Source organism: Humulus lupulus, chromosome 8 (assembly GCF_963169125.1).
Source record: "Humulus lupulus chromosome 8, drHumLupu1.1, whole genome shotgun sequence".
Taxonomy (NCBI): Eukaryota; Viridiplantae; Streptophyta; class Magnoliopsida; order Rosales; family Cannabaceae; genus Humulus; species Humulus lupulus.
Window position 1 is genome coordinate 67527532 of NC_084800.1, and position 27380 is coordinate 67554911.

General features: G+C 40.0%; 1 protein-coding gene across 1 annotated transcript; it reads left to right on the forward strand.

The window, feature by feature from the left end:
* Positions 1-837: 837 nt before the first annotated feature.
* LOC133797641 (plasmodesmata-located protein 8) lies at positions 838-2821 on the forward strand. Its single transcript, XM_062235615.1, has 3 exons — positions 838-1654; positions 2308-2415; positions 2544-2821. Exons 1-3 carry the CDS (start codon positions 898-900, stop codon positions 2546-2548), a joined length of 870 nt encoding a protein of 289 aa, XP_062091599.1. The 5' UTR covers positions 838-897; the 3' UTR covers positions 2549-2821.
* The last annotated feature ends 24559 nt before the right edge of the window (positions 2822-27380 follow it).

Here is a 27380-nt window from a genome sequence, read left to right on the forward strand (position 1 = left end):
CAATCATAAAAACTTAATAAATATAATTAATAAATTCTCTTAATAAAACCAAGCACAACTATTTATACTAATTCAACTAATAAGCTTACACCACTTTCAGAGTAAAATATATTTATGGAGGTCGTATAACAAACAATTCTTGTTATATTAATTGTGGTAATATTACATAAGGAGTAACACTTAACATTATTACAACGATTTTAGTTTTTGAACGATAATATACTCCCAAGAATGGACATGGTCCAAATTCATCACAATTTTAGATTTTGTTAACTTGAGAAATCATATAATAAAACACATACTTGTAAAAATAAATATAAATTGTTTAAAAACTAAATAAATAAATAACATTTATTATTTAAATATTTTTTTTAAATTTAAAACTTGTAGTCATTTTTTCAAAGGTCAACAACATAAAAAAAATGGTGAAGAATTGCTGATTAATTTATTCTTCTTTGCCTGCCCATTTTAAGTCTCGTGTATCCATTGTGGCCTCTCAGCTTGGTTGGTATATAAATGGCCAAAGAAGAAGACCATGGAACTTATAAAGCTTCTATTAATGTGATTTCCGTTCAATATCAATAGGTCAATTTTGAATATATATATATATATGTTTGGTTATGGAGAATTTAAAAGCAGTGGTGCTTACTGTGCACCAACACTAATTACTTGGAACAAAAGCAGAGTTTTAGTTTACCACAGCAGATGCTTCAGCTCCTTTGACCATACACAAAGTAGGCCATAGAGGAACAAATGGGGCCCTAGGAAAAGCTTAACAAGAAAATTGAAGAAAATACCAAAAAGCAACTTAGTCTCTTATTCTCACATCATCAACCACAAAACACATAAACAAAAAGAATACTACAACCGAACCCCATTCGAAAAGAAAAGAAGAAAATGGTGAAGAAGAGCCTTCATTTACACACCACTCACAAAACCATCTTAGCTCTGAGAGTTTCATTACTTCTCTTCCTTCTCTCTTCACTCAGCAGCCATGGCCACGCCATCAAAGCTCACATCTTCATCTACGCAGGCTGCTCCGAAGAGAAGTACCAACCAGGCTCACCATTTGAGGGAAACCTCAACTCCTTACTTTCCTCAGTCGTTAGCTCATCCTCTCAAGCCTTGTACAATAGCTTTTCCGTAGGGAATGGAAGCTCGATACCACCAGAGGCTGCCACTTATGGATTGTTCCAGTGCAGGGGTGATTTGAAGATCCTTGATTGCTCCAAATGCGTAGAGAGTGCAGTTAGCCAAATAGGCTTGGTTTGTCCATATTCCTATGGAGCTTCTTTGCAGCTAGAAGGTTGTTATGTTAGATACGAGCATAATGACTTCTTGGGGAAAGTTGATGCCGGTGTTAGGTACAAGAAGTGTAGCAAAAGTGTGAACAATGATGTCGAGTTCTTTAGGCGAAGAGATGATGTTCTGGCCGACTTGGAGAGTGCCATTAGTTTTAGAGTTAGTAGTTCCGGTTTGGTTGAGGGCTTTGCTCAGTGTTTTGGAGATTTGAACCCAACTGACTGCTCTTCTTGTCTGGCTGAGGCTGTTGGAAAGTTAAAAACCTTGTGTGGTTCGGCTGCAGCAGCTGATGTGTTCTTGGGACAATGCTATGCTCGTTACTGGGCTTCTGGCTACTACGAGCTATCCAAAGGTTTGTTCATCCTTTTTTTTTTAACTCGAATCATATCAGAAAGAACAACTTTCTTCAGGCCTGGTTTTGTGTTTGTTTAGATCGATTAGTTATAAGTTATTTGCATACTTTGTGACTAGTAATAAATTCTCAAACTAAAAAAGGAACATGTATTTACTTAGTTAAAGGTGACACATATTGACTATACTTTAGTTCTTTATAGATAAAAAAAAAAGAGAGAAACATAGTGGTTCAAATTCTCTAAAACCAAGGTCAACAAAGTAAACCATTAAGGAGGATAATAGTGCTTTACCAGCTTGCTTTTAGGTACCTCATTTCTTTGTGCCATTCTTCCTCACTTTCTTTTCTTTATCTTTAATTTTTATGTGTTCTACTTTAGTAGAAAATTTCTTCATGCCCTTTATTTTGCTCAATTGTTATATTTAAATCTTTTGTGGAACCAAAAGGTGCTGCTACTACTCAGACTTAAAATATTACCGCAGGTCACATTCCGATAACAACATTTATTCTCCTTAGAATTTTAAAAAGCATAAAAGGACAGTCAAATCAACTAAGAGAAATTAAATTCCCTACTTGTTATTATTTTTTAAAATCCAATATCGGCTAACAAATAAACTGTTACTTTTTTGTTTCATTTTATTTGAATTTTATAGACTCCACTAGTGAAGATGAAGTGGGAAAAACAGTAGCCATTATAGTTGGTGTACTTGCAGGCTTAGCAGTTCTGATTGTCCTCCTCTCAATTTGTCGGAAAACAATGAGTAATAATTGCTCTTCTTAATCTAATCTACCTATATATATTATTATTATAAGTTTTAGGCATTAATTTATTCTTATTGGATGATAAAGAAATAATTAATTATGTATATAATGCATGATAATGCTGCAGGTTAAGGAAAGAGACTAGAGAGGTCTGAGGGAGTCTTTCAAATGATATGAATTGAAGATTGGATTGGAGAGAGTAATGATTTTGAAGGATCACATTTTGTTGGTTTTTATATTCTTGTGACAACTTTGTCTTCAATTTCTTTTGTTTAATTTAATTAATACCATATAATAATATGGTATAGTTTTCCACAAAAGAAGAAGGTGGGTGTTATCTTGTGGTATAAAGTAACATTCTAATCTCCATCAACTTTAAAAAGAGCTGCTGATTCTCTTCCCTCTCTTCATGCTGTCCAACACAAATCCATCACTTTTTTTTTTTTTTAAAAAAATTAATTAATTTATAAAGCCTAATTATTAAAGCAACACATATATTTTTGGTAGACCATTTTAGGCATTGGTTTTTAGATTAGGAAAGCTAATTATTCTTTTATTCTACATTGGGCTTTTCTTTATTGTGACCATTATTTTTTTTTTCTTTTTGTCTTATTATTTAAGTACCTTCTGTCTTTAATTTTTAGCTTCTTTTTTTTCCCAACATATGCTGAATATGCTAGTATTCAAGGGGAAGCATTTTACAAAACGAATAAAAAATGTTAAGAGTTTATTTTTTCATTAAATAGTAATCTATAAATTTACGAACTTAAAAGAAAGAAAAAAGAAAAGAAGAAAGAGAGTAATTACTTCTTAATAAAAATGATCAAACTTATTGCTTTTGTATCTTGTTATAATATGATATGATGGAAAAGAAAGATAGTTCCATCGAACCATATCAAAAAAATGTATTATGCCTTTCATTTTGAGTTATAAATAATTAAATATGTATGGAGAGAATGAGGTATCTAATTCCAGCAGTGCTACTACTAAGAGAGAATTTATGCTTTATGTAGATTTAGATTCTATGAGAAGGGAAAATAGACAATAAGTTACTTTATGATGATGATGATGATACAAACAATGGCATTATTGGTCATTGGATTTAAAAACAGCAATTGAGGGAGGGAAGGGTTAAAATTAAGGACAAGGTTGCTGACAATGAAGAAGAAAAAAAGGTTGAGTGGGCCTTGTTTTTGAAGCCTCGCACAAGGTCCTAAATTCTAATTCCCTTCAATATTGAATTATGAAGATAATATATATAATGAGTGTTGATATTTGACATCTTAAGGTGTCCAACACCACATCATGAGGTGGCACCACATGGTTGGTTAATAATACTCTATAATATTTAGGGAAATTTTACTTTTTATACATACTAATAGGGACAATTACATAACAATTCTATCACTAATTACAATTTCAAATTGATGCTAACATTCTCCTATTTTCCAAAATACCCCTCTCATTTTTCCACAAAAAAAAAATCAATATCTCACTTCTCTCTCTACTCTCTCGGTTTCTCTCTCTCTCTCTCTCTCTCTCACAAAAAACCCAGAGACGTTCAACTCCCACCTCTGTCGAGCCCACCTCCGTCGAGCCCCCATCTCCGTTGAGCCCCCAACCCCGAGACCCACGGCGAAACCAAGACCCTCTCTCCCATCTCTCCGTCAAAATCGAGACCCACGTCGACCCATTTCCTCCAAAGTTTGACAATCAAAGGTAAAATCTCAACCCCATTTCAATTTTTGATAGAGCATATTGTTGAATCTGTGATCTGTGGATTGTGTTCATCATTTTATGGAGATTTTTTTTTTCTGGTTTTGCACTAGTGGCTCAATAGGTTCGATACAGGTTCGATAATGGCTCGATTGATCTGTGGTAATAGATGAAACAAGCTCAATATGCTCAATTATGGTTCGATATGAGCTCGATAGGGTAGTTTGAATGGTTCGATGTTATATTATTTTATAATATAATATAATGTAATATTCTATTCTATTATATTATATTATATTATAATATAATGTTTTAGACTAAATAAATGTGACAAAGAGTGTCATATATTGTAACATATAATAGAGAGTTACAATATTTAGATATATGAGATATATCCAAATAATGTAACATATTTGGTGTTACAAATTTGTAACTTCCAAATATTACCCTTTATTGTGTTAATTTGGTGTTACACAATATTGAGATGAATTTCATAAATCCATATGTGAAATGGTTGTTAGAGATATGATTTTAACCCCAATAATGTGTTTTGGGAGTTACAAAATCATTTGGGAGGGTTTGGAACCGTTTGGAAACATAACACATTTTTAAGTGCTGAAAATGGTCAGTGGCCGCGGCCAGTGAATGTTGGTGGCCGCGGCCAGTGGGACAGAGAGTAGTGGCCGCGGCCACTAATGTCTTTGGCCGCAGCCACAGGCCAAAACTGACAATTTTATCAGTTTTTTCAATCTTTGTTGAACGGCTCAAAAAACCCAAATAACTCCCAAATCTCATTTTTAATTCCATATTAATCCAATTAAACATTGATAACAACCATGGGGGTTGGTGGAATTTGAAATTCAAAGGGTGTCTCTAAACTCTATAAATAGGAGCCTATAGCTCACTTGAAAGACACAACATTTCTATCCATTAGAGCACTTGGCTAGAAACACCTTGAGGCTTGATAATTCCAGAAAGCATTTCCTATAATTTGTGAGAGATCCCTTAGTGCTTGAGTTAGGGGAAAATAAGCTTTTGGACAAATGTTTCAAACCTTGTTCAAGTTGGTGATCCCCAACACTCTTCACTTTGGTAGTGTGAGTGAGACTTGTTTTTATTTAGTTTGTTTGTTCTTTCTTTCTAGTCTATTTTTATTTATCTTCACATTCTTCTCTTCTATTTACTTGTATATTTTGTTTAACAGTTGTAATCTTCTATTTTGTTTCAAATACCTTTGCTTTACTTGTAATCTTTTGCTTAGACTTGTATTCTCACTATTCTCTTCTTCTTCATCATTTCTTTGTTTATTTGTAATTTTCAGTTATAGAGTTGTAACTTTATTTAATCAATCAATATTTATTTGTAATATATTGCCTAGAGTTGTAATATTCTTACCTATTTCCATTGAGACAATCTAATTTTTCCTAACATTCGATAGTAGGCTTGATATAGTTAGGCTCGATGGAAGCTCGATATTACCTCGATATAAGATCAATGGTATCCTAAAATATTAGGTTTAATAGTGGCTCGATGGAAATTCGATACATGCTCGATGAATAGATCGATTAAGCTCGACAGGGCTCGATAACAACCCAATATAAGCTCGATGGTAGTGTTTATTTCAGTTTTTGATGATTTTTTTTGAATTTTTTCCAGATTCTGTTTGACATTTTGTTTTCTTACCAATTTTTTTTTCATGTGTTGTTGCAGATGCCTAAGTTGCTTGTTCCGTTTAGTGATCATTTTCCTAGTCGAGTCACATATCGAGGTAGAATCACTTTAAATCACATTAAGACCAGGTTTGTGGACCTCAGGCTGATAGAAAGGGCTAAAGAATCCCCTTCCAAGCAGTTCTTTTTGGCTTCAGAGTTTAATTTCTCCGGAGTTTTGGTGGATCAACTGCTTTTGAGGAAAATCGCCAGTAACAACGAAGATGAGGTGCATTTCTTCTTCTTGGGGTCTAAGTCTTGTAGATTCGGCATGGGAGAGCTTGCCTTGGTGACAGGGTTGAATTTCAGTACCTTCCCATCACCAGAAGAGTTGGAAGAGTGTAATCTCAACGACAGCTTGATAAAGGAGTATTTCAATGATGCTGAGAAAGTAAAGCTCTCACAGGTGGACCATGCTTTCAAGACTTGTACTTTTATGGAAGATGTGTACAAGCTTGGTCTATGTTTGTTGGTTGAGGGGGTTCTGAATGCCATAGAGGGCAAGTTGCATATATGGTGAGATATTTTGAAGATGGTTAAGGACGTAGACTACTTCTTTAGCTATCCATGGGGGAAGTACTCTTATGGGAGGCTATTGCAGTCTTGTAAGAAGGAGATGGTGAAGCAAAAGACCAACTATGACAACAAGAAGGATGCCAAGGTGCAGCAAGAGTCCAAGTACAGTTTGTATGTTTATGGCCAAGCCTTATAGTATTGGGCATATGAGGTTATCCAGCAACTTGCGACATAATTTGTTGTGAGCTCGGGAAACATGGCCCTGAGGATGCTTAATTGGTCGCGTCGGAGGAACAAGGATTTCACCAAGTCTGTCATCTCACCGATGTTATCGAAGAAGAATGTAAGTTATATATGATTGACATTAAATAATTATTTTTTTTATCTATATCCTTATCTTTTATGATTATTTGAGTTAACCAAATATTTTATGTTGTTTGAAGTTGATCGTCCTTCTAATGTTGAAGCCTCGACCAGCAAAAAAAGACTATTATTTATCGTTGACAGAGGGAGATCTTCCCCTTTATCCCGGGCTTGGTCAGGATCCTAGGGAGGCTGATGAGGAGGAGGATGCAACTTTTGAGAAAGTCACAGAGATAGTTTCTCAGGCAGCCGAGACAGCCAAGATATTTGATGATGCTGTCCCGGAAGAGGAGGAGGTTGCAGGTCCCACCCCTTCTGTTGCCCCAGCTACAGCCCAGCCTCACCCCCACCACCAGCACCAGCACCAGCACCAGCCCCACCACCAGCACCAACCCCAGCCCCAGTCCCAATCCCAGCCCCAGCCTCAGCCCCTCAGCTCGATGAGTTGATTGAGCGGTTGGACAGAGTCGAGGGTCGACAGGAGACCCTCCTAAAGAACCAGTCAGTGATCCTTGGCGCATTCAGTCAGATCCTGGCATTTATTAAGGAAAAATTGAGGGGCTCCAAGGAAGATTCAGACTCAGAGTCACTGGATATTCCTTTGGACTATGTTGATGATCCAACCACGCCTCCTACCATCATTGTGACACCTGATGCTGCGACTCCGAGAATCGTTATTGTCAACCCTGAGGATATTGCTGGGGTTCGGATTCAGAGGACTAGACGCCAAAGAAGCAAGCCAGATTGGTTTGAGGAGTACATCGATCCCACGAGGAAAAGACCTCGCACTGATGCAGTTGCACTAGAAGATGAGGATACACAGGAGGCCACACAGGTGTTGGACCCTCTCAAGAAGCCAGATCGCAAACAGTATAGGACAATGTCCAAGTGGATTCTTAGAGACATCCCCAACAAGACCCCGAGGGATGTAAAGACTGGGAATCATGGTCCAGTATGGTTTTTGACGTGGAAGACACCCCAGTCGTGGCTCAATGATGGGGTTAGCCATTTCTACCTAATGACTATATAGTGGTAGAAATTATGTTTTGTTTTCAAGTTTTCAAGTTTTGTTTTTATTGACTCGATATATGAGAGATCGATAGGAGCTTGATGGGGGGTTACCTGGATCGATATGACTCGATAGTGGTTCGATAGGGGTGTTAAACTAGGGTTGTTGTTTACTGTTTGAGATGAGCTCGATGGAGCTCGATAATAGCTCGATAGGGGTGTTAAAAAAGGGCTATTGTTTACTGTTTTAGATTATCTCAATGTGAGCTCGATGGAGCTCGATAGTAGCTCGATAGGGGTTTTAAACTAAGGTTGTTGTTTACTGTTTAAGATTAGTTCGATAGTAGATCGATAGGGGTGTTGTTTACCCTCTGAGAATAGCTCGATATGAGCTCGATGTGGCTTGATATGGACTCGATGAGCTCACTGTTTAATTCGATATAAGCTTGATAGTACTCGAATATAACTCAATTTATTCGTTTATGATTCAAACAACTCGATGATTAGTGACACAAAGCTAGAGGAAACTATGAATCCATGGTGCTTTTTGCTTCCTTCTCTGTTGATGCAGAGTAAACTTTTCACTGATAGCTTGATGTTGAAGATTCCTGCAGTAGGAAAGAGGCCACACCAGTTAACATGGCGTCGCAAACAGAAACACGTGCTCACTCAGTCAAAGAGAAGGTAACAAACATTATCTTCATACTATATTTGTTTCTAACTAAAATTATAATATTGTACACTTAATGTTTACATTTTTTTTACAGTGGGGATTGTAGTGTGTACGCTGTCAAGCATATTGAGCATCTCATGGCCGACCTTCCATTGGAAACCATCTGCGATGAAAATATAGAGGTGTTCAAGAACAAGTGGATCACAGACTTGTGGTATCAAAATTTGTTACCTTGATGATTGTTTATATACAGGGTCTTTACATGTGCAGTTTTTTGTTCACATTTTTTTGTAACTTTCATATGGCTGTTATCGAACATTATCGAACTAATATCGAGCTATATTGAACTGTTATCAAACTAATATCGAGCTTCAATCGAGCAATATCATTTTCATATCCATTATCTAGTTGTTATCGAACTAATATCGAGCCATATCGAACCATTATCGAAATTCTATCGAGCTATATCGAACCATTATCGAACTAATATCGAGCTAAGATTTGAATTCAGTTTAGAAGCTAACAACCATATTATCGAGTTCATACCAAGCTATTATCGAGTTAACATCGAGTTCATGTTGAGATACAATCGAGCTCATCGAGTTTAACATAACTTTTAAGAAAAATAAAAGAAAAAAGAAGGGAAAACAAGCTAGGTTATTAATACAACAAGTCCAAATGGGAAAAAAAGTTTATAGCCTAGCTTTGCATGTAGCCCTGTTGTGGCCAAGACCACCACACATACTACATTTGTGCTCTTTGCGAATGATTTCGCCATTCGATGGAGTGCAGTTTGTCTTTCTTCTTCCCACTTTTTTCTTCTTCGGCCGACAAACTGGTTGTTTTTCAATGGGAACCCCAACTTGCATTTTCTCTATGTTCTCGGGAACATCCCAATCATCCTTGTTGCCAGTTGGGTAAATTATTTCTTCGTAAGACTCCCTCCACATCTCAGTAGTGTAATATGGGGAACACATTGAGTAAATATTGACACTGTGCAGGATGGGCGCAACCACACCATAAACACAAGGGTAACCCATTATTTGAAAGATGCCATATGAGAATCATTTAGTCATCAAATTCACCTCGCCATCACCTTCTAGGTGTACCACATGAAATTCAAACTGTCCAAGAGGATGAACTTTCATCTTTCTCATATATATTTGCTAATTTGGACGTGCACTTCTCTACCTCCTCACGACGTGCAGCAAACCATGACTGAATTTTGAAACGAATGAATACCACAAAAGTAGTGATTAGAAAGGTTCTTGTGTCTCTGGTTTTATTGTTGAAACTTTTAGCGTAGTTTCTTGTCATTACATTGTATCGATTCCCAGGAAAGTAAGCACGAGTCCACTTATCAAAGCCAATACCCTCGAGATATTGAGCTATGGTAGGATCCATTTGCTTTATATTGTTGAAGAACCTATGAAATTTTGACTTCTGAAATGCATATGTCGCATTCCACATCTCCTTGTGACCGTGATTAGTCTTGAACTTAGCGATTACATTCATACTTATGTGATAGTAGCATGCACCGTGGTAGGCATCAGGGAAGACCAACTCAAGAGCATGAACAATGCTAGCATGCATGTCTGATACAAAAGCCAGATTAACAACAACTCCAATGGCTTCCTTCAATTTCATCATGAAATACTTCCAAGAATTATGATTCTCACTGTCACCAATCGCGAACGCAATTGGATAAATGTGGTTATTCGAATCTAATGCGACAACACACAACATGTGGCCACCATACCTTGACTTCAAGAAAGTGTCGTCCACACGTATAACAGGATGAAATGATGTAAATCCCCTTCTACAAATTCCAAGTGAGAAGAAAAAGTAAACAAAGTGACCGTCATTTGTGACAAAATCAGTTATTATACCTGGATTCTTTTGCTGCAGCATGTACAAGTAAGAAGGTAACTTAAAGTACGATTCTTCAGGTGTCCCCCTGACATAACCGAGCGCCTTCTCTCTGCATCTCCAAGCCTTCATATAACTCATATCGATCCCAAAATTATTCTTCATATCCTCATTTATTTTGTTTGTTGGGTAACTAGTGCCATCGGTAGCATATTTGTTCTTGATAAGGTGCCCAATGACCCAAGGTGCTGCTTGACGGTGGTCTTTCTGTTGCAATTCTAGTGAGCAAGTATGTACACTATTATAAACAGTGATCTCAAACATCTCTGATCGCGCTACTTTTTTCCCCTTATTTTCTAACCACAATCAGGATCCTTACAGGTGATATACAACACATCAATATCAGACTTCTTAACCATAAACTCAAAAGTACTCTTCATTGCGAATAGAGCCTCTTTAGTTTTCAATTCCATCTTGTTCTCAAAAGTCTTCCCAAGGTGTAGTTCTCCTAACGGTACACTGGATGAGGGTGTTTCAGATCGACTAGAAGCCATGATATCTTATTTTGTAAACATGGGAGCACTCCATCTTTTGTGATCTTCTGTTGAACATATTGGAACGTTCCCTGTATTGTTATATTCTGTTCCACCAGGACGACTAGAGTTGGTGCCAGGTTTTCGACGTCCTTGACTTGGTGGGTACGTACTGACTGTTCTTGTACTTGATCAACTTGAAAATCATCAGATATGTCAATCGACACTTCTACAGTATAATATGCCTTTGAATCGTATTCTGAGTCTTCATTATGTTCAGCAAATGGATCGTCATTCACATAGGGGTTGTACTCATACTGGTTGTCCCTCAGGTCACCAATAGGACATCCTAAAGTACTGGCTGCTCCCTCAGGTCCGGGAGTGGAATATGGATCTGCAATGACAATATTTTTTAATAGGAGTGACACACAAGGCTAACATTTCTTTAGATGTTACTCCTAAGAATGCACGAACACCAAGACCACTTTCAACATGAACGGGTGTAAATGGTTGGTCGCCGCATCTGTAAGGAACCTCAAATTTCAACTCATACATCTGTTTATCAACTTTAAGTTCCTTGTGCAATATGTCAAGAAGTTGCAAGTACGTTACAGTGTCCTCCATCGGTATCACCAAGCATTGAGGGTCCTTGAAAATCCACTTATTCCCCTGTAATTCCCAAACACCATTGTAGGATACAAACAATGGAACCTGTGTTGGAAAAAAAACATTGAAATTGTAAAAGAAAATTGTCAATTTTTTAGAAATTCATGAAAAAAGAATATTATCGAGCTTCAATCGAACTCTATCAAGTTACCATCGAGCAATCGTCGAGCTCTTATCGAGTTTGTATCGAGCTAAAAGTTATTAAACCGAACATAAAACCTAACCAAAATGGTTCATCGAACCCTATTGAGCTTCTATCAAGCACATATCGAGAAAATGACTAGACCAAATATTCTATGGTCCAATCGAACCCTTATCGAGTTTCCATCGAGCCCTTATCAAAACCTTATCGAGTACATAAAAGAACCTTCGTCTACATACTATCGAGCCCCTATTGAACCGTTATCGAGCTCCTATTGAGCAAAAAAGTCCCAAATAAAATGTAGATCGTGAATTCTCTATAAAAAAAACCCAAAAAAACACACCAATATAGGTTCATATCTGTTTGAAATAGCCAAAAAAATGTAAATAAACAATACCCAACAGATAAAATGAGTCAATATTCTTACCCATGGTTTTTCTCCTCCAAAATCCCTTAAACTTGATCTTGCATTTGATATTGGCGACATCACAGAGATAATGGAGATGGCTAACAACGATTTCAACAAGAAAATCATACAAATCTGTAGGTTTTAGGGAGGATTTCGTGAGAATGAAAGAGAGAGAGAGGGAGAGAGAGTGAGAAGAGAGAGGAAGAGAAGGTTTTAAGATTCTTGATATAATGAGAGGAATGTTTATCATCAAATTGAAAATATTAATAGTGCTAGGATTTTTTGGTAATATTATGCATTATTAAGTATGAATAGTGAAATTTTCCAATATTTATTTAATTCAAATATACGAGACCCAATATTGGATTGTACTAATAACAATATGCCACCTCTTTGTGGTGTTGGACACCAGTAATACCTCTCAACAATTCTCTATATATAATAGATCAAACATGGAATGTTTAGTATTTTGGTTGCATTTATTTTCTAGAATTGCTGTATGGGCCAATTATGTAGAATAATAGAAAAAAAGTTATAAATTGAGATGTAAGAGGGAGATTTTGTAGTTTAGAAAATATCAATATAGATCATGTATATTGTGTTCTATAGTTAAAAGAGATGAGAGACTTTTAGTACCATCCTAAAAATAATTTGGATTAGTTCATACCAAACGAGTATAATTTTAAAATTGACTAATTTCTTTAATTTGTTATAAAAATATTATAATTATAATTAAAAAAATATAGAAAGAGAATTTAGTCAAATTACAATAAAGAGGGTAACAAAGTCAAGAAAATAGTTGTACTACTACTCATGCAATTTTCTTAAAATAAATCTATTTACTTGTGTGAAAGAATAGATGAGGTCTATCTTCAAAGATACTACGGTTATAAAGTATTTCTCAAACACCACAACACTATTTTAGAGGAAAAAAAAAAGATTGGACTTCAGTCATTATCCCCTAGTATAAAATATATCTCATATATATATCTCTTCTATATAATAAGTGTATAGATAACAGAAATTTTTGGTTTTAACGGTTTTTTATTTTTTTAGTGTTAACTGTTGACGTCATTTTTCGTCAACTTAAAATGTAGAGTAATTAAACAATAAGAACTATGACGCAGATAAATAAAATGGCAAAACAACAAGAATTTTACGTGGTTCTGCAGTTAACTTCTGCCTAGTCCACGAGTTTATTTTATTAAGACTTGGAGTTTTCTGGAAATCATTCAGGGATGAATTCTCCAGAATTTCTCTCAGTATATCAAAAGATTCGTCCTCTACAAATGTTCATGAACTCTCTATTTATAGAGAGTTTTCAGAGTTCATTCCCACATATTTCGGGAATATACTTCTGCTTATTAATTAAAATAATGATATTAAATACTTGAACTCCTATATACAAGGAAACGTCCCCTGAAGACCAGGGGACATATAACATACTTGTTAATATCCCTTTAATGTTGGAATGTTACAATAGTAAATATCTTTAAATGCATGGAACGCGTCTCATCAGATGACCCATTAAATCTTTCGAGGTTGGCAATCAGCATCATGTCGGTCCAGGTCTATAGATAAGTTATGAGCTAGCCGCCTTACCCCAAGACCAGCTCGGAGCGGGTAAATACCATCGAGGCTGTTACACTCTGAGCTTGTACTCCTGCTAAGCTCGGGCTACTTGATCCGAAGACACCCAACAACGAATATACCCCGATGCTAAGTTCTTTCGAGCTTAGAAAGGACTTCGAGGTTAAATGCCTTCGAGGTTGCCATCTTGATTCGAGGGTTCGACATCTGGGCCATGCACATGCGTTTTAGATATCTCGAGCTCACAATTGACGAGTCCAGCTTTCAACATCACAATCTCGAGTCTCGAAATCTGGATGAACATTTTGCCCCCTCAAAAGTATTAGTTCGAATCCTATGAGAAGGAAACTTTTGAACTACTTCCTTCGGGAACTGTTCCGTCACCCACTGGAGTATGGACACGCGTCAGTTGGGTATTGCTCACTCAAGGCACTTGAGTGCCTTGAAACTCTGCCCATGTCTATCCGCCTGCCCTCCTTTTGGGTACCATCATTTCACTAGTCCCTGGCCGTTAGATCTGATACGGAATCTGGCCAATGGCCCAGATTAGTTCAACTCTTATCATCCCTGTGGGCCTATAAATACGTTTCCGGTTGTCTTCTCCATTTTTCCTTCACATTCAAACTTTCAGAGAGGAAAAACCAGAATCGTTCTTGTCCAATTCTTGCATGTTCTCCAAGCCGAGAAGACAAAGCACTGTTGGACTTTTTGACTAGTGAGATCGCACTTGCAACCGCTCGTTCAATCATCCATTTCTATGTTTCCACCGATTACATTGTGTAAGTTTTCGGTTTATGGCTTCTTTGCGTTATATATACATTTTTTTTCTTCATGTATGTTTATGCTTCTGTTACACCATGGGCACTAAGATTTATTCTCGACCCATTCACCCATTCACTAGTTTAATGCACTAGGATTAGGATGCTTTGACTGATAGGCATTAGGTTCAAACCCAGTTTTTGCGAAAAAGGGTCCAAATACGGTTCCTTTTTTGGGTTTTCAAATTTTAGAGACCATATCTTGCACACCAAGATATCGGGTACAAAATCAGGGTTTTTTAAAGAATGCACGATTCCAAAAAATATCACCTTTTAAACAACCGCCACCTTTTTTTCCTTAATACTTCGGGATTTCCCATAACATATCCACCTTCCTTCCTTTCGGTGGAATACACGCTCTGAGATTGGCCTCATCCTTTGGATCGAGCTTGCCTTGTAGCCTCGATCATTCGAGCTTAGGTTCTTTTTGTCTCTTTATGTCTTGTTCGCTTGGCCCTCACCCTTTTGCTTTCTTGTTAGATGCCGCAGAATTTGGGAAAGTGGTGGGGGTCAGAGCTCGCGATTCCTTACTCACTAGTAACTTCGAAACCAGAATCTCCTTTTACTCGGAACCAATGCTTAATTCGGGAGCACGAACTGAGGCGTGAGCAAGAGGACATTCGAGACCATTTCCAACGTCAGATAGACGAGGTCGAAGAAGGGAAGAGGAAAATGTTGGATAAGCTTATACATGATCTTTATTTATTTTCATGTATATCTAATATTAAACAAATTAATACAAGATAGCCTAAAACATGTTTCTAAAATTGAATTCAAAGAGAAACAAATAATATAATACTTACAGTATCCGCAGCGGAATTAAGAGTCCTTCTTTCAGTTTCTCTAACTCTTGTATCCTCTCTGTCGTAGAGTATTATCAAGAAACTGAACCGATCTTCTATTTTCTTCACAATCTTCCAATGTATCCTTAGAACCACCTAGACTAGTGTGGACAATTCTCAACACATGAGATAGATATAGAGAGAAGAAGAGAAAATAACAAAGTGGCTTAGAAAAGGACTTGTGTTTAGAGATAATATAAAACTATCAGAAAATCTGACTTGTGACTTATATGTCGTCTCTAAAATCTTCTCTCTAAGCAGTCCTTTTATAGACTCAATTAGGCCATTTAATTTAATTAAAAAATAAATAAAATAATAGCTATTTTGAAGCCCTAGGTCGAAATTATCATGGGCTATAGGCCTGTGAAATTTCCCATTTGATTATAAGCCCATTGGACTTAAAATCAAGACCTGTATTATTTTCTATTGATTTAATTAATTAAATAATTATTTAAATCCTTTATCAAATTAATTATTTATAATTTGAACTTTGATTTAAATTTATTTATTAATTTAGATACCAATTTATCTTAATTAATAAATTTGTCATAATTTCTCTTTTCTTCTCAAAATTACACAACTCTGTGAAACTATCCAAAATTGACCTGGTCAACTTTGATAATTCTAATTGATGATTAAATCAATTAATTGAGACTATCTAGATGATTTTATCCAAGGTACAATGGGGACCATGGGCCTATGAAATTAAGCTCTAATAAGTTATCATAAATTTAACAAATAAATTTACTAACTTATTAATTCCTCGTGACTCCACTATAGACTTGGAATTGCACTCTTGAATTCATAGAACGCTCTATAACAAATATAGATACGCTATTAATTATCCATTGTTACAACCATAATTGTCACTCAATCCTTTATAGACGGTCTACAATGAGATAGGACTAAAATACCGTTTTACCCCTCATTGTATTTTATCCTTAAAACACTTAGTTCCTTGTAAATGATATTTCAGTAAACTAATTTAATTACTGAAATGAGATCTCTATCATTTAACACCTTGAACCAAACTAAAAGGAAACCATCATTTCACTTCTTCATCAGAAGCTATAGATGTTCATATCTATGATTAACACTCCCACTCAATTATACTACCGAGTTCCCAAGATGTAAGTATGGGCTAGTCCGAAGGGTAAGCTGGTAATGAACAAGTCAAAGAACTCAAATAATACAATCAGTTAGAATACTAACCACTCAGAATTGAGATTGAATTGACCTATGGTCAACTATATGATATGACTAGAATAGATAATAACAGTATGTTTACTTATCTTATCAACTGTCAATATCGGTCCTGTCCGATGTAACAAATACATCCGATCTTATCTACTTTGCTAATGTTCTGGAAAGAGCATAACACTGTAATGTGTAAGTAGATCATATCGTAGATTGGCAAGTCAGTGTAAATCCGGTGCACTGACTAATCTCAGGACTAACTTATTTTGAACATATAATCATATTTATATTCCACTGTGATTATGTCACTATAAATAAGATTAGCTATATGCTCGGGATTTAATAGAAGTTTATATTAAACAAATAATCATGAAAATAAAACATGTGAGCAAAGTGATTGACCAAGTCAAAAAATGATTTCTATTCTTTTATTGATAATAAAATGAGATTACAAAGAATTTGGGTTTTAATTAGGGCATAAAACCCCAATAGAAAAGACTAAGGGTCGCCCTTTATCCGGATTCGGACACCGAGCTTAGACCGATTCCCCTCAACCCTAAGCTCAAAGTAACAGTCGCCTTCAAGCCAGGTGATCTTCAATTTTCACAGATGGGGGAACCCTCTACCTCGCAGCCGAGGAGAGAATTCTTCGAGACCGAGCATTGCTGGAGCTCGGTTACATCGCTAGGCCAGATAAATGATATCCTGGCCTGCCACGACATAGGACTATCGGGCTCGCTGAGGTGCCGAGCATTAACCTCCCACGAGCAGAGTTGCCGCGCTTCAGGAGATGGAAATCTTGACAGCAAGCTTAGATACGCAGCTTGGAGCTAGGAACATATGAAGGCAGGGGCGATTCTGCCCTTGAAGTCTTTTTTCAAGGACTTCACAGACTTTGTTGGGTTGGCTCCCTTCCAACTCAACACTAATTCTTACAGGGTTTAGTCTGGCCTAAGGTCGCTGTACCACGAGCTGAAGTGGAAAGGACCTTCGCCAGAAGAGATCTTATATCTCTTTTGCCTGAAAAGCAATCCCTCTCGAGCTCGGGGAGGAGATAGCTTCTACTATCTTTCGAGCTTTCCCAAGGAGAAGAAGATGTTTGAAGATCTTCCTAATCACCCTCCTGATTTCAAGAAGGCCTTCTTCTGGACAGATGGCCTAGCACCGTCTCGATTCTATTCTTTCAGACGAATTCGTAAGTATCTCAACTTCCCTTTATTCTATGCTCAAACTTTGTTTTAGGCTCGTGCTTAGTTGAACTGTATTTTATCTTCCAGCCAACTACCATCGCCCTACCCCCACCAAGGAGATGAGGGAGCACAGAGAAACTCTGCTCCAACTTCCCTATGGCAGGAGATCCCTCTCCTACCTCCTACATGAAGGCAAGCTCCGGGCATGTGGGCTCTTAGGGGAGGATCAGTCTACATCTGACTGGTCCAACAAGAAGTACGACCGGTGGGAGCTCGTGCCTCAACCGACCGGCAACCTCCCCCCAAGGAGAGATGCGAGGCCTCCATCTCCGGCTCAACGTCAAAGGAGTCCACAATCAGGGAACGAGGCCAACGACGAGGCCTCGAGCTCGGACTCGGATGAACAAGGTACAGTCATCCTTAGCTTGGATTTGTGGTCTCCCTCACTACTAAAACATAAGCCAGATAGATTAGTATTGTGTAAGGACGATAGAAACCATTTTTATGTACAGTCTTGGGTAGATGAGAGGGTACATAGGTTCGATAGCTGGCTCGGGAAATATGACACCATGTATAGCCTGAACGAGGTATGGAACGGAATAGTCGTCCAATACATGACTAACGACTATAGGGACCTTTCGAGGTTGAAATCCACCTATAGGGAATGTACTCCCCTCGCCTCTTCTGAAGATGGTGGAATTTCGTGGTCGCCGAGCACAAGCTCGGGGGAAAGTTCCAGTTAGGTTTCTCTCCACTTGTCTTTTTATCCCTTCTGTCCGTATCGTGTTAAATTATTTTGTTTTTTGGATAACTCATAATGTGGTGTAAATGTGCAGGCGGGATGGACTCCGACCTTGAAAACATCCTAGAGAGTGGTGGGGCCAAGAGAAGTAAGCGCCCAAGGGGATTGCGGAAGTCTTAGCGACCCGCCAAGGTCCTAAAGAGGACTGAGAAGACACCTCCTCCACCAGCTCCAGCTGCTACGAGCTCGACTGTGGAGCCGACTCCTCAGGTCAAAGCGTCCACTACGGTCGAGCTCTAACCCCCTCCAATCATGGTTCACCCAACACTCTGCCCACCTCTGAAAAAACCCTTAGTTTCCACAACACGCAGGTTGTCGGTTTCTACTCACGTCGATGAGTATGTAATTGACAATGCTGCCGGATCCCATTGGGCTACACTTGGCTCGAACATTCTATCTCAAGTGGGCCAGAGCTTTAGTGGCTTTGACGCCCCTCATTGGCAGTTTTTGAACAATGCTCAAGACTGTAATACAATTTACGAGAAGAGTATCGAGCTCACTGCTGTAGTAACTTCCCTCATCTTTCGGTATTAGTCGTATTTACACTTGGTTTATATGCTAATTTGATTTCTTTGTATGCCAGACTCTTGCTGTCTCTGCCCAGCTTAATTATAAGCTGAACAACGAGGTCCACTCGAGCATGTCTATTGCTCAGGAGGTGAAGGATCTTCAGCTCAAACTGAGTGACGAGCTCAAGGCAACAAAAGCAAAGGTGGAGGCAGGAGCTGAGGAGCTAAAGGCCAAGTCTTCCGAGCTTGAAAAGCTGAACGCCTGACTCGTGGAGCTTGAAAAATAAAATGCTCGGGTCAAGGAGGCCAATGCCAAGGTTGAAGAAGAGAAGGCCGCTACTTTCGAGATCATGGAGGGTGAAAATACTCGTCTTCTCAAAGAGTTTAAGGAGAAGAAGGACCGGGCAGTCGACACGGCCATGTGCATAATCAAGGCCAACAATGTCGATCTTGACACCAGCTTCTTAGGCCCTCTTGAAGCAAAGCTCGTGGCCCAATGGAAGGCTCGGCTGGATGATGAGGAGACTGCTCGAGATGAGGCGGAGAGAGCCGGGGGGGGGGGGGGACGTTGTTGCTAAGAAGGCCAAGGAGAATGTTCCTCCTTCTTAATTCTTGCCTCGGGGCTGCGTCCCTCTGAATATTTTGTAATAGCCCTTTTTCTTTTCTTTTTTTTATTATTTATGCCCATAGGGCCAAGACAATTTTACAGCTCGTGAAATAGCTGTCCTTTATAATATTTGAGACATCACTTTTTTTAATATACTTTAATACATTTGCTTTACATTTCTTGGGTTGAAATATTTTGCATAATTTAAATTAAAGTGTCATATATGCCTGTTTATTCATACAAACATAATTTGGATTTAAGCTCGAGGTTCAATGCATTCATGCACAGTTTGCTCGAATTATCCGCTTCCGATCTTGTTATTTGTCAAGGTCAGATATTACTTTTACCATGCACCCGAAAGTACTTATATGGCGTGTAATGCAAATGGTTTAGTTGTATCTTACTTTTTTAGTTACTTTTTCTCGTCCTCGGTTATCTCTCCAAAGTTATGAGGTCGAAACTATTGTTTTGCAAGATACTCCAGCCTCGATCTCGACTTAACACGAAGTGGGTTATGCTCCAACTTACTATCGATTAGTTTAGTTGGTTTGTTCCAAACCTATTAAGGTCCTGTTAGGTTTGTAATCCATACACTTATATTCTTATCTCTTGATAATTTGATTATGTTCAAACTTTCTCATCTCGCGCATTTGGTTACGTCCAAACACTTGTATGTTTATGATAGTTTAGTTATATTCAAACTACCTTAGCTCGTGCATTTGGTTATATCCAAACACTTGTATGTTTTTGATAGTTTGGTTATATCCAAACTATCTTAGCTCGCGCATTTGGTTATATCCAAACGCTTGTACGTTTTTCGTATATGCTTTTTACTTTTTCAAGCTGATGGTATATGTACCACTAATGCCCCCTTAATATCCTATGAATGCGACCATAGGTTATTAAATTAAGAGGGTCGTAGGTGCTCGCCATTCCATGCTCGTGGTACCGGACTTCCATCCAATCTCGCCAACTTGTACACACCGGGTCGGATGACTGATTCAATTTGATAAGGCCCCTCCTAGTTTGGCTCGAGCACGCTGGCTACTGGATCCCGCGTTGCCAAGAATACACGCCTCAGCACCAAATCTCCTATGCCAAATTTTCTATCTTGAACTCTTTTGTTGAAGTACCGGGTAGCTTGCTGTTGATATGCATCATTTTTTAATTGAGCTTCGTTCCTTGTTTCTTCAATCAGGTCCAGAGTTTCTTCGAGCTGAGAGTGGTTCGAGGGTTGATCATAAGCGAGGGCTCGAACTGTGGGAATATCGACCTCTATTGGCAACATAGCCTCGCAACCGTACACCAGAGAGAACAAGGTATGTCCTGTTGATGTACGGGCCGTGGTCCTATATGCCCATAGGACTTGAGGCAATTCTTCGGGCCATCTTCCTTTAGCTTCTTCCAAATTTTTCTTTAGCGAACTCTTTAGGGTCTTATTTACAGCTTCGACCTGGCCATTCGCCTGGGGATGGGCCACTGATGAGAAGCTCTTTATTATCCCATTTTTATCGCAAAAGTTGGTAAACAGATCACTATCGAACTGGGTACCATTATCGGATACAATCTTCCTTGGCATCCCATATCGGCATATGATGTTCTTTACCACGAAGTCAAGGACTTTCTTCGAGGCTATTGTTTCCAAAGGTTCGGCTTCAGTCCACTTTGTGAAGTAATCTACGGTGACCACTGCGTATTTTACTCCGCCCTTTCCAGTCGGAAGGGAACCTATGAGATCGATTCCCCAAACTGCAAATGGCTACGGGGAGGTAATAATAGTTAGCTCAGATGGTGGAGCTCGAGGAATTGTGGCAAACTGTTGGCACTTATCACACCTATTGACGTAGTTGAACGAGTCTGATTTGATGGTAGGCAGGAGTATCCCTGACGTATGATCTTTTTGGACAGGCTATGCCCCCTCGTATGGTCTCCACACCCTTCATGAATTTCTTTCATGATTTTCTTAGCTTCGGGTGGGGTCACGCATCGGAGTAGCAGCATGGAATATCCTCTCCTATACAACTTTCCATCTACAATGGTATACCTAGGGATTTGGTATATCAACTTTCGAGCCTTGGCCCGTTCTTCCGGGAGAATGCTGGTCTCGAGGTACTCAACTATTAGAGTCATCCAGGTTGGCTCGGAATTGATCACACAAACATCCTCTTGTTCTGGCTCGTTAATACTGGGTGTCGCGAGATGTTCGATTGGCACGACATTCAGTTCGTCATTCTCGGTAGAGGTACGGAGCCTGGCTAAGGTGTCCGCGTTCGAGTTCTGTTCTCGGGGGACCTGTTCTATCGCATAAAACTCGAAATGCTCCAATGCCGATTTTGCCTTTTCTAAATATGCCGCCATTCTCGTACCACGAGCCTGGTACTCTCCCAAAATTTGGTTAACCACTAGCTGGGAGTCGCTGTAGCAATGTATTGCTTTGGCTTTGAGCTCCTTGGCTATGCGAAGTCCCGCCAGTAGTGCCTTGTACTCGGCCTCGTTATTCAACGCGTCGAAGTCAAATCTTAAGGCAGAGTGAAATCGGCTTCCTGCAGGGGTGATCAAGATTACTCCTACCCCCGATCCATTTTCATTAGAAGACTCGTCAACATAAAGTTTCCACAGCTCGTGGGTCGGGGTTATAACTTCTTTTGTTGCCATGCCCACACACTCCACTATGAAGTCTGCCAAGGCTTGTCCCCTAATGGTCGTCCTTGGATGATAGGTGATCTCGAATTGTCCGAGTTCAACAACCCATTTGAGAAGTCTACCCGAAGCTTCTGGCTTGGACAAGACTTGTCTTAGTGGTTGATCAGTAAGTACATGGATGGGGTGCGCTTAAAAATAAGGCCGAAGCTTTCGAGATGAGTGAATTAGACTGAGGGCTAATTTTTCCATCAAGGGATATCTTGATTCCACCCCCAGTAATCTTTTACTGACGTAATACACGAGCCTTTGCACTTTTTCTTCTTCTAGCAAAAGTACCGCGCTTATGGTTTGCTCGGTCGTAGCAAGGTACAGGTACAACACTTCTCCCGTAACGGGTTTTGACAAGATGGGGGGTTCTGCGAGGTGCTTCTTGAACTCTTGAAAGGCCAACTTGCACTCCTCCGTCCATTCGAATTTCTTGCCTCCCCTCAAAAGGTTGAAAAATGGAAGACAACGGTCTGTAGATTTTGAGATGTACCTACTTAATGCCGCCATCCTGCCAGTCAAACTTTGGATATCCTTATGTTTCCGAGGTGAAGGCATGTTGATCAGAGCCTGGATTTTGTCTGGATTAGCTTCTATTCCTCGATCATTTACAATGAAACCCAAGAATTTTCCTGAAGATACTTCGAAAGAGCACTTCAGAGCGTTAAGTTTCATGTTATATCTCCGTAACACGGAAAAGCATTCTTCGAGGTCATCAACATGGTTATTGTTAAGTTGAGATTTAACTAACATATCGTCAACATAAACTTCTATGTTATTCCCTATTTGTTCGGAGAACATCATGTTCACGAGCCGTTGGTAAGTGGCTCCAGCATTTTTGAGCCCAAATGGCATGACGTTATAACAATATAGTCCTTTGTCAGTTACGAAGCTCGTATGCTCTTGGTCAGCGGCATGCATGATAATCTGGTTATATCCAGAATAGGCATCCATGAATGACATGAGTCCATGCCCTACCGTGGCATCCACGAGCTAGTCGATTCGCGGTAAAGGGAAGCAGTCTTTAGGACAGGCCTTATTGAGGTCCGAATAGTCAATACAGGTTCTCCACGTCCCATTAGGCTTCGGGACCAGCACCGGGTTGGATACCTAATCGGGGTAAAAAGCATCTCTGATGAATCAGTTTGCTTTTAACTTGTCGACTTCCTCTTTAAGGGCCTTTTTTCCTATCGTCATCCAATTGTCTTCGCTTTTGCTGCTTCAGCGGGAAGCTTTTGTCAATATTTAACGCGTGACTCACTACATTTGGACTTATCCCTATCATGTCTGAATGTCACCATGTGAAGACATCCTGGTTCTTCTTTAAAAAGCAAATTAATTGCTATTTGGTTTCTTTGTGGAGATTTTTCCCGACCTTTACCGTTTTTGGGGGGTCTAATTCTTTGAGCCTGATTTCTTCGAGCTCTTCCAATGGTTCGAGATCAGCTCTTTCCTCCACTCTTGGATCGATTTCTTCATCTATCTCCAAGACTGTCCCATCCCTAGTCTGAACAACGAAGAGCACTTGTGCGCGCGCCTGCTTCTTTCCTCTTATGGAAATGCTATAGCATTCCCTTCCGGTCAACTGGTCTCCCTTCAGCGTCCCGATGCCTCTAGAAGTCGGGAACTTGATGGACAAATGCCTTACAGATGAGACTGCCCCCAGCCCTACTAGGTTGGGTCTCCCAAGCAGCACATTGTAGGCTGATGGCAGGTCCATTACTACAAACTCCATCATCTTGGTTGTTGAGACTGGGTAGTCTCCCAAGGTCACAGGGAGTTCAATGGACCCCAAACAAGAATTCCCCTCTCCTGAAAAACCGTACAGTGTCGTTGCACAAGCTTTTAGGTCACGAAGCACGAGTCCCATCTTTTCTAAGGTGGCCTTATAGAGAATGTTCACTAAGCTCCCATTATCAATGAGGACTCGACGAACCCTCTTGTTCGCGAGCTGGAGAGTGATGACCAGTGGGTCGTTGTGAGGAAACTGAACATGGGACGCATCGTCCTCAGTAAAGGTTATAGGCTGAGATTCAACCTTTTGGTACTTTGGAGCTCTGGGTTCGGGTTCATAAGGGGACCCGTCCCCAGTTTTCAGCTCATTCACGTACTGCTTTTGGGCGTTCTTGCTTGATCCTGCGAGGTGAGGCCCGCCTGAGATGGTTACCACATCTTCTCCATCAATCGGAGGGGGTCTCTCTTCTTCCTTAGCTCAGGAATTGTTGTTTTGAGCAGGCAGCATCGCAGCTGTCCTCTGGCTGGTAGAAGCCTGATTATTGTTCTGGTTCCTGACATACTGCCTGAAGTATCCTCTCGATATCAGTCCTTCGATCTCGTCCTTTAGTTGCCTGCATTCATCAGTAGTGTGCCCAGTATCTTTGTGAAATCGACAGTATTTACTGGAGTCTCTCTTGGACTTTTGATTTCTCATGGGGTCTGGACGCCTGAAGGGGACCTGGTTTTCATTAGCCAGGTAAATATTCTCCCGAGACTTGTTGAGCTCAGTGTACACCTTGTACACGGAGAAGTATTTTTCCCTTTCTTCTTCTTTCCCCCTTCTGCCTCGGGGTTACTTCCTTCATTCTTCTTCCTTTTGGAAGGGTTCTCTGCAGGGGGTTTCGAGGCTGACGGGTCCGCCGAGGTCAAGGCAGAGTTTACGTTTATCGTTGTAGTTATGGGCTGAGAGGTCATATTCAGTGTTGAACTCGCCTCTTCTACATTGACAAACCTCTGAGCTCGTCGATTAAACTCGGTTAAGGACCTCACAGGCTTCCTCTACATATCTTCCCAGAGGGGACTTCCCGGCATTACCCCAGCTTGGACGACCATTAAATTACCGTTGTCGTCTACATCCCGAGCTCAGGCGACTTCCAGATTGAACCTTGTAAGGTAGCTCTTCAACGTTTCACTTGGTTGTTGCCGGACGTTGGTCAGGCTCGATGCCTCGGGTCTTACCCCGATCATGGCTCTAAACTGCTTCTTGAAATCTTTCGACAACTGATCCCAAGAAGTAATTGAATGTCTCTTATATTTTTCGAACCAGTTTTTCGTTGGTCCTGTAAGCGATGCTGGAAATAACATGCATCTGAGCTCGTAACCCACATTACTTGCTCTCATTATAGTGTTAAATGTACTCAAATGACTATACGGGTCAGATTTCCCTTCAAAAGGTGGGACATGAGGAATCCGAAACCCTTGAGGAAACGGTGTGTTGGAAATGTGGGGAGCGAATGGCTCGAGCTCCTCATCAGAATCTTCGTCCCAATTCCGACCTTGCTCATTCTATAAGAGCCTAAATGCTCTTTCCAGTTGGTCAATTCTATCTTGAACTGGGTCCACAGGGGGTCTCGCCTGAAATTGGTTATCATTGATCACAATTCCAGGCTCGCGCCTTCGCAGGGGATCCTTGCGCCCATTCAGGCGATCTCTCAGATCCGGGTTCAAGGGATTACCACTACCCCAATTCTAATTCAGGTGTTCCCGCAAGTCAGGGTAGTTCCTTTGGCTCCCAGTATTTCTACGTCCCTGATCATACATATTGATTGATCTGGTGTCCCCTGAGTCATCACTGGCGAGGCTCATCGCATGATTGTTTTGAGATGGATTCCTTTCAGGTTGCCTCATCTTTGCAGTGTGTGACTGAGACATTTGGCTTCTCGTAGGCTGGGCGCCTCTCCATTCTCTGGCCGCTTCTCCATTCCCCTGCTTCCGTCCAGCCCGCCTTTCCCTATCACCTTGAATCGGTTGTGTGTTCCTCCGAGGCGGTGAGGGATATCTTATTGGCGATGGAGGGAACCGTATGGGTGACGGTGGCTGCCATCCATTTCAGGGTCTGAATGGTTCCGAGTTCGCCTGTGACGGCTCGGTAACATTCTGCCTGTTACCAGGATTCTGAGTCCGAGCCTCTGCAGGGGCTCGGTTATTCCTAATTTCATCTGGTAACTCAGCAGTTGAGTTAACTGGAGCTCTAGCCTGGGTGTTTCTTCGGGGCCTTGAAAGAGCAGGTTGCTCTACCGGTGGCAGAGGTTGCTTCGCTCTTCTTGTGGCAGCATTTTTGCGAGGTCGCCCACGAGGCCTACGGGGAGGAACATGAACGTCCCTTGGAGGTGAGGCTTGGTTCTCAGGCGGAGGTTGAGGCTGAGTAGCCTGCACCTCCGCAACTAACCTGGCCAACTCCTCGTTCCGCTTTTTGGCCTCAGCCAACTGTTTTCTTAACTGTCGATTTTCAATTTCCACAATGGGGACATACCGCTCGGGATTGTAATACATGTCCTCATCGTCCCTGGGAGTCGGAGGTGCCGGAGGTCCTCGAGAATCAGAGGACTCACTTCTTTCTTCTGGTTCTGGATTCAGCATTGGCTGCTTCCCAGGGCGTCGTGGATAGTTTTCTTCAGGAACATTCTGACCATTTGCGGCCATAGCTAATTAGGGATTGTACTGCTTAAGGCTCTCAACGAAAGCACCAAAACTGTTGACGCCGTTTTCTGTCAACTTAAAAGGTAGAGCAATTAAATAATAAGAACTATGACGCAGATAAAGAAGATGGCAAAACAACAAGAATTTTACGTGGTTCAGCGGTTAATCTCTGCCTAGTCCACGAGTCTATTTTATTAAGACTTGAAGTTTTCTGGAAATCCTTCAGGGATGAATTCTCCAGAATTTCTCTCAGTATATCAAAAGATCCGTCCTCTACAAATGTTCATGAACTCTCTATTTATAGATAGTTTTCAGAGTTCATTCCCACATATTTCGGGAAGATACTTCTGCTTATTAATTAAAATAATGATATTAAATAATGTAACTCCTATATACAAGGAAACGTCCCCTGAAGACCAGGGGACATATAACATACTTGTTAATATCCCTTTAATGTTGGAATGTTACAATAGTAAATATCTTTAAATGCATGGAACGCGTCTCATCAGATGGCCCATTAAATCTTTCGAGGTTGGCAATCAGCATCATGTCGGTCCAGGTCTATAGATAAGTTATGAGCTAGCCGCCTTACCCCAAGACCAGCTCAGAGCGGGTAAATACCATCGAGGCTGTTACACTCCGAGCTTGTACTCCTGCTAAGCTCGGGCTACTTGATCCGAAGACACCCAACAACGAATATA

Coding starts and splice junctions, on each gene's coding strand:
- LOC133797641 (XM_062235615.1), top strand. CDS start 898: ATGGTGAAGAAGAGCCTTCATTTACACACCACTCACAAAACCATCTTA. Junction 1,655..2,307: donor CTACTACGAGCTATCCAAAG/GTTTGTTCATCC, acceptor TGAATTTTATAG/ACTCCACTAGTGAAGATGAA.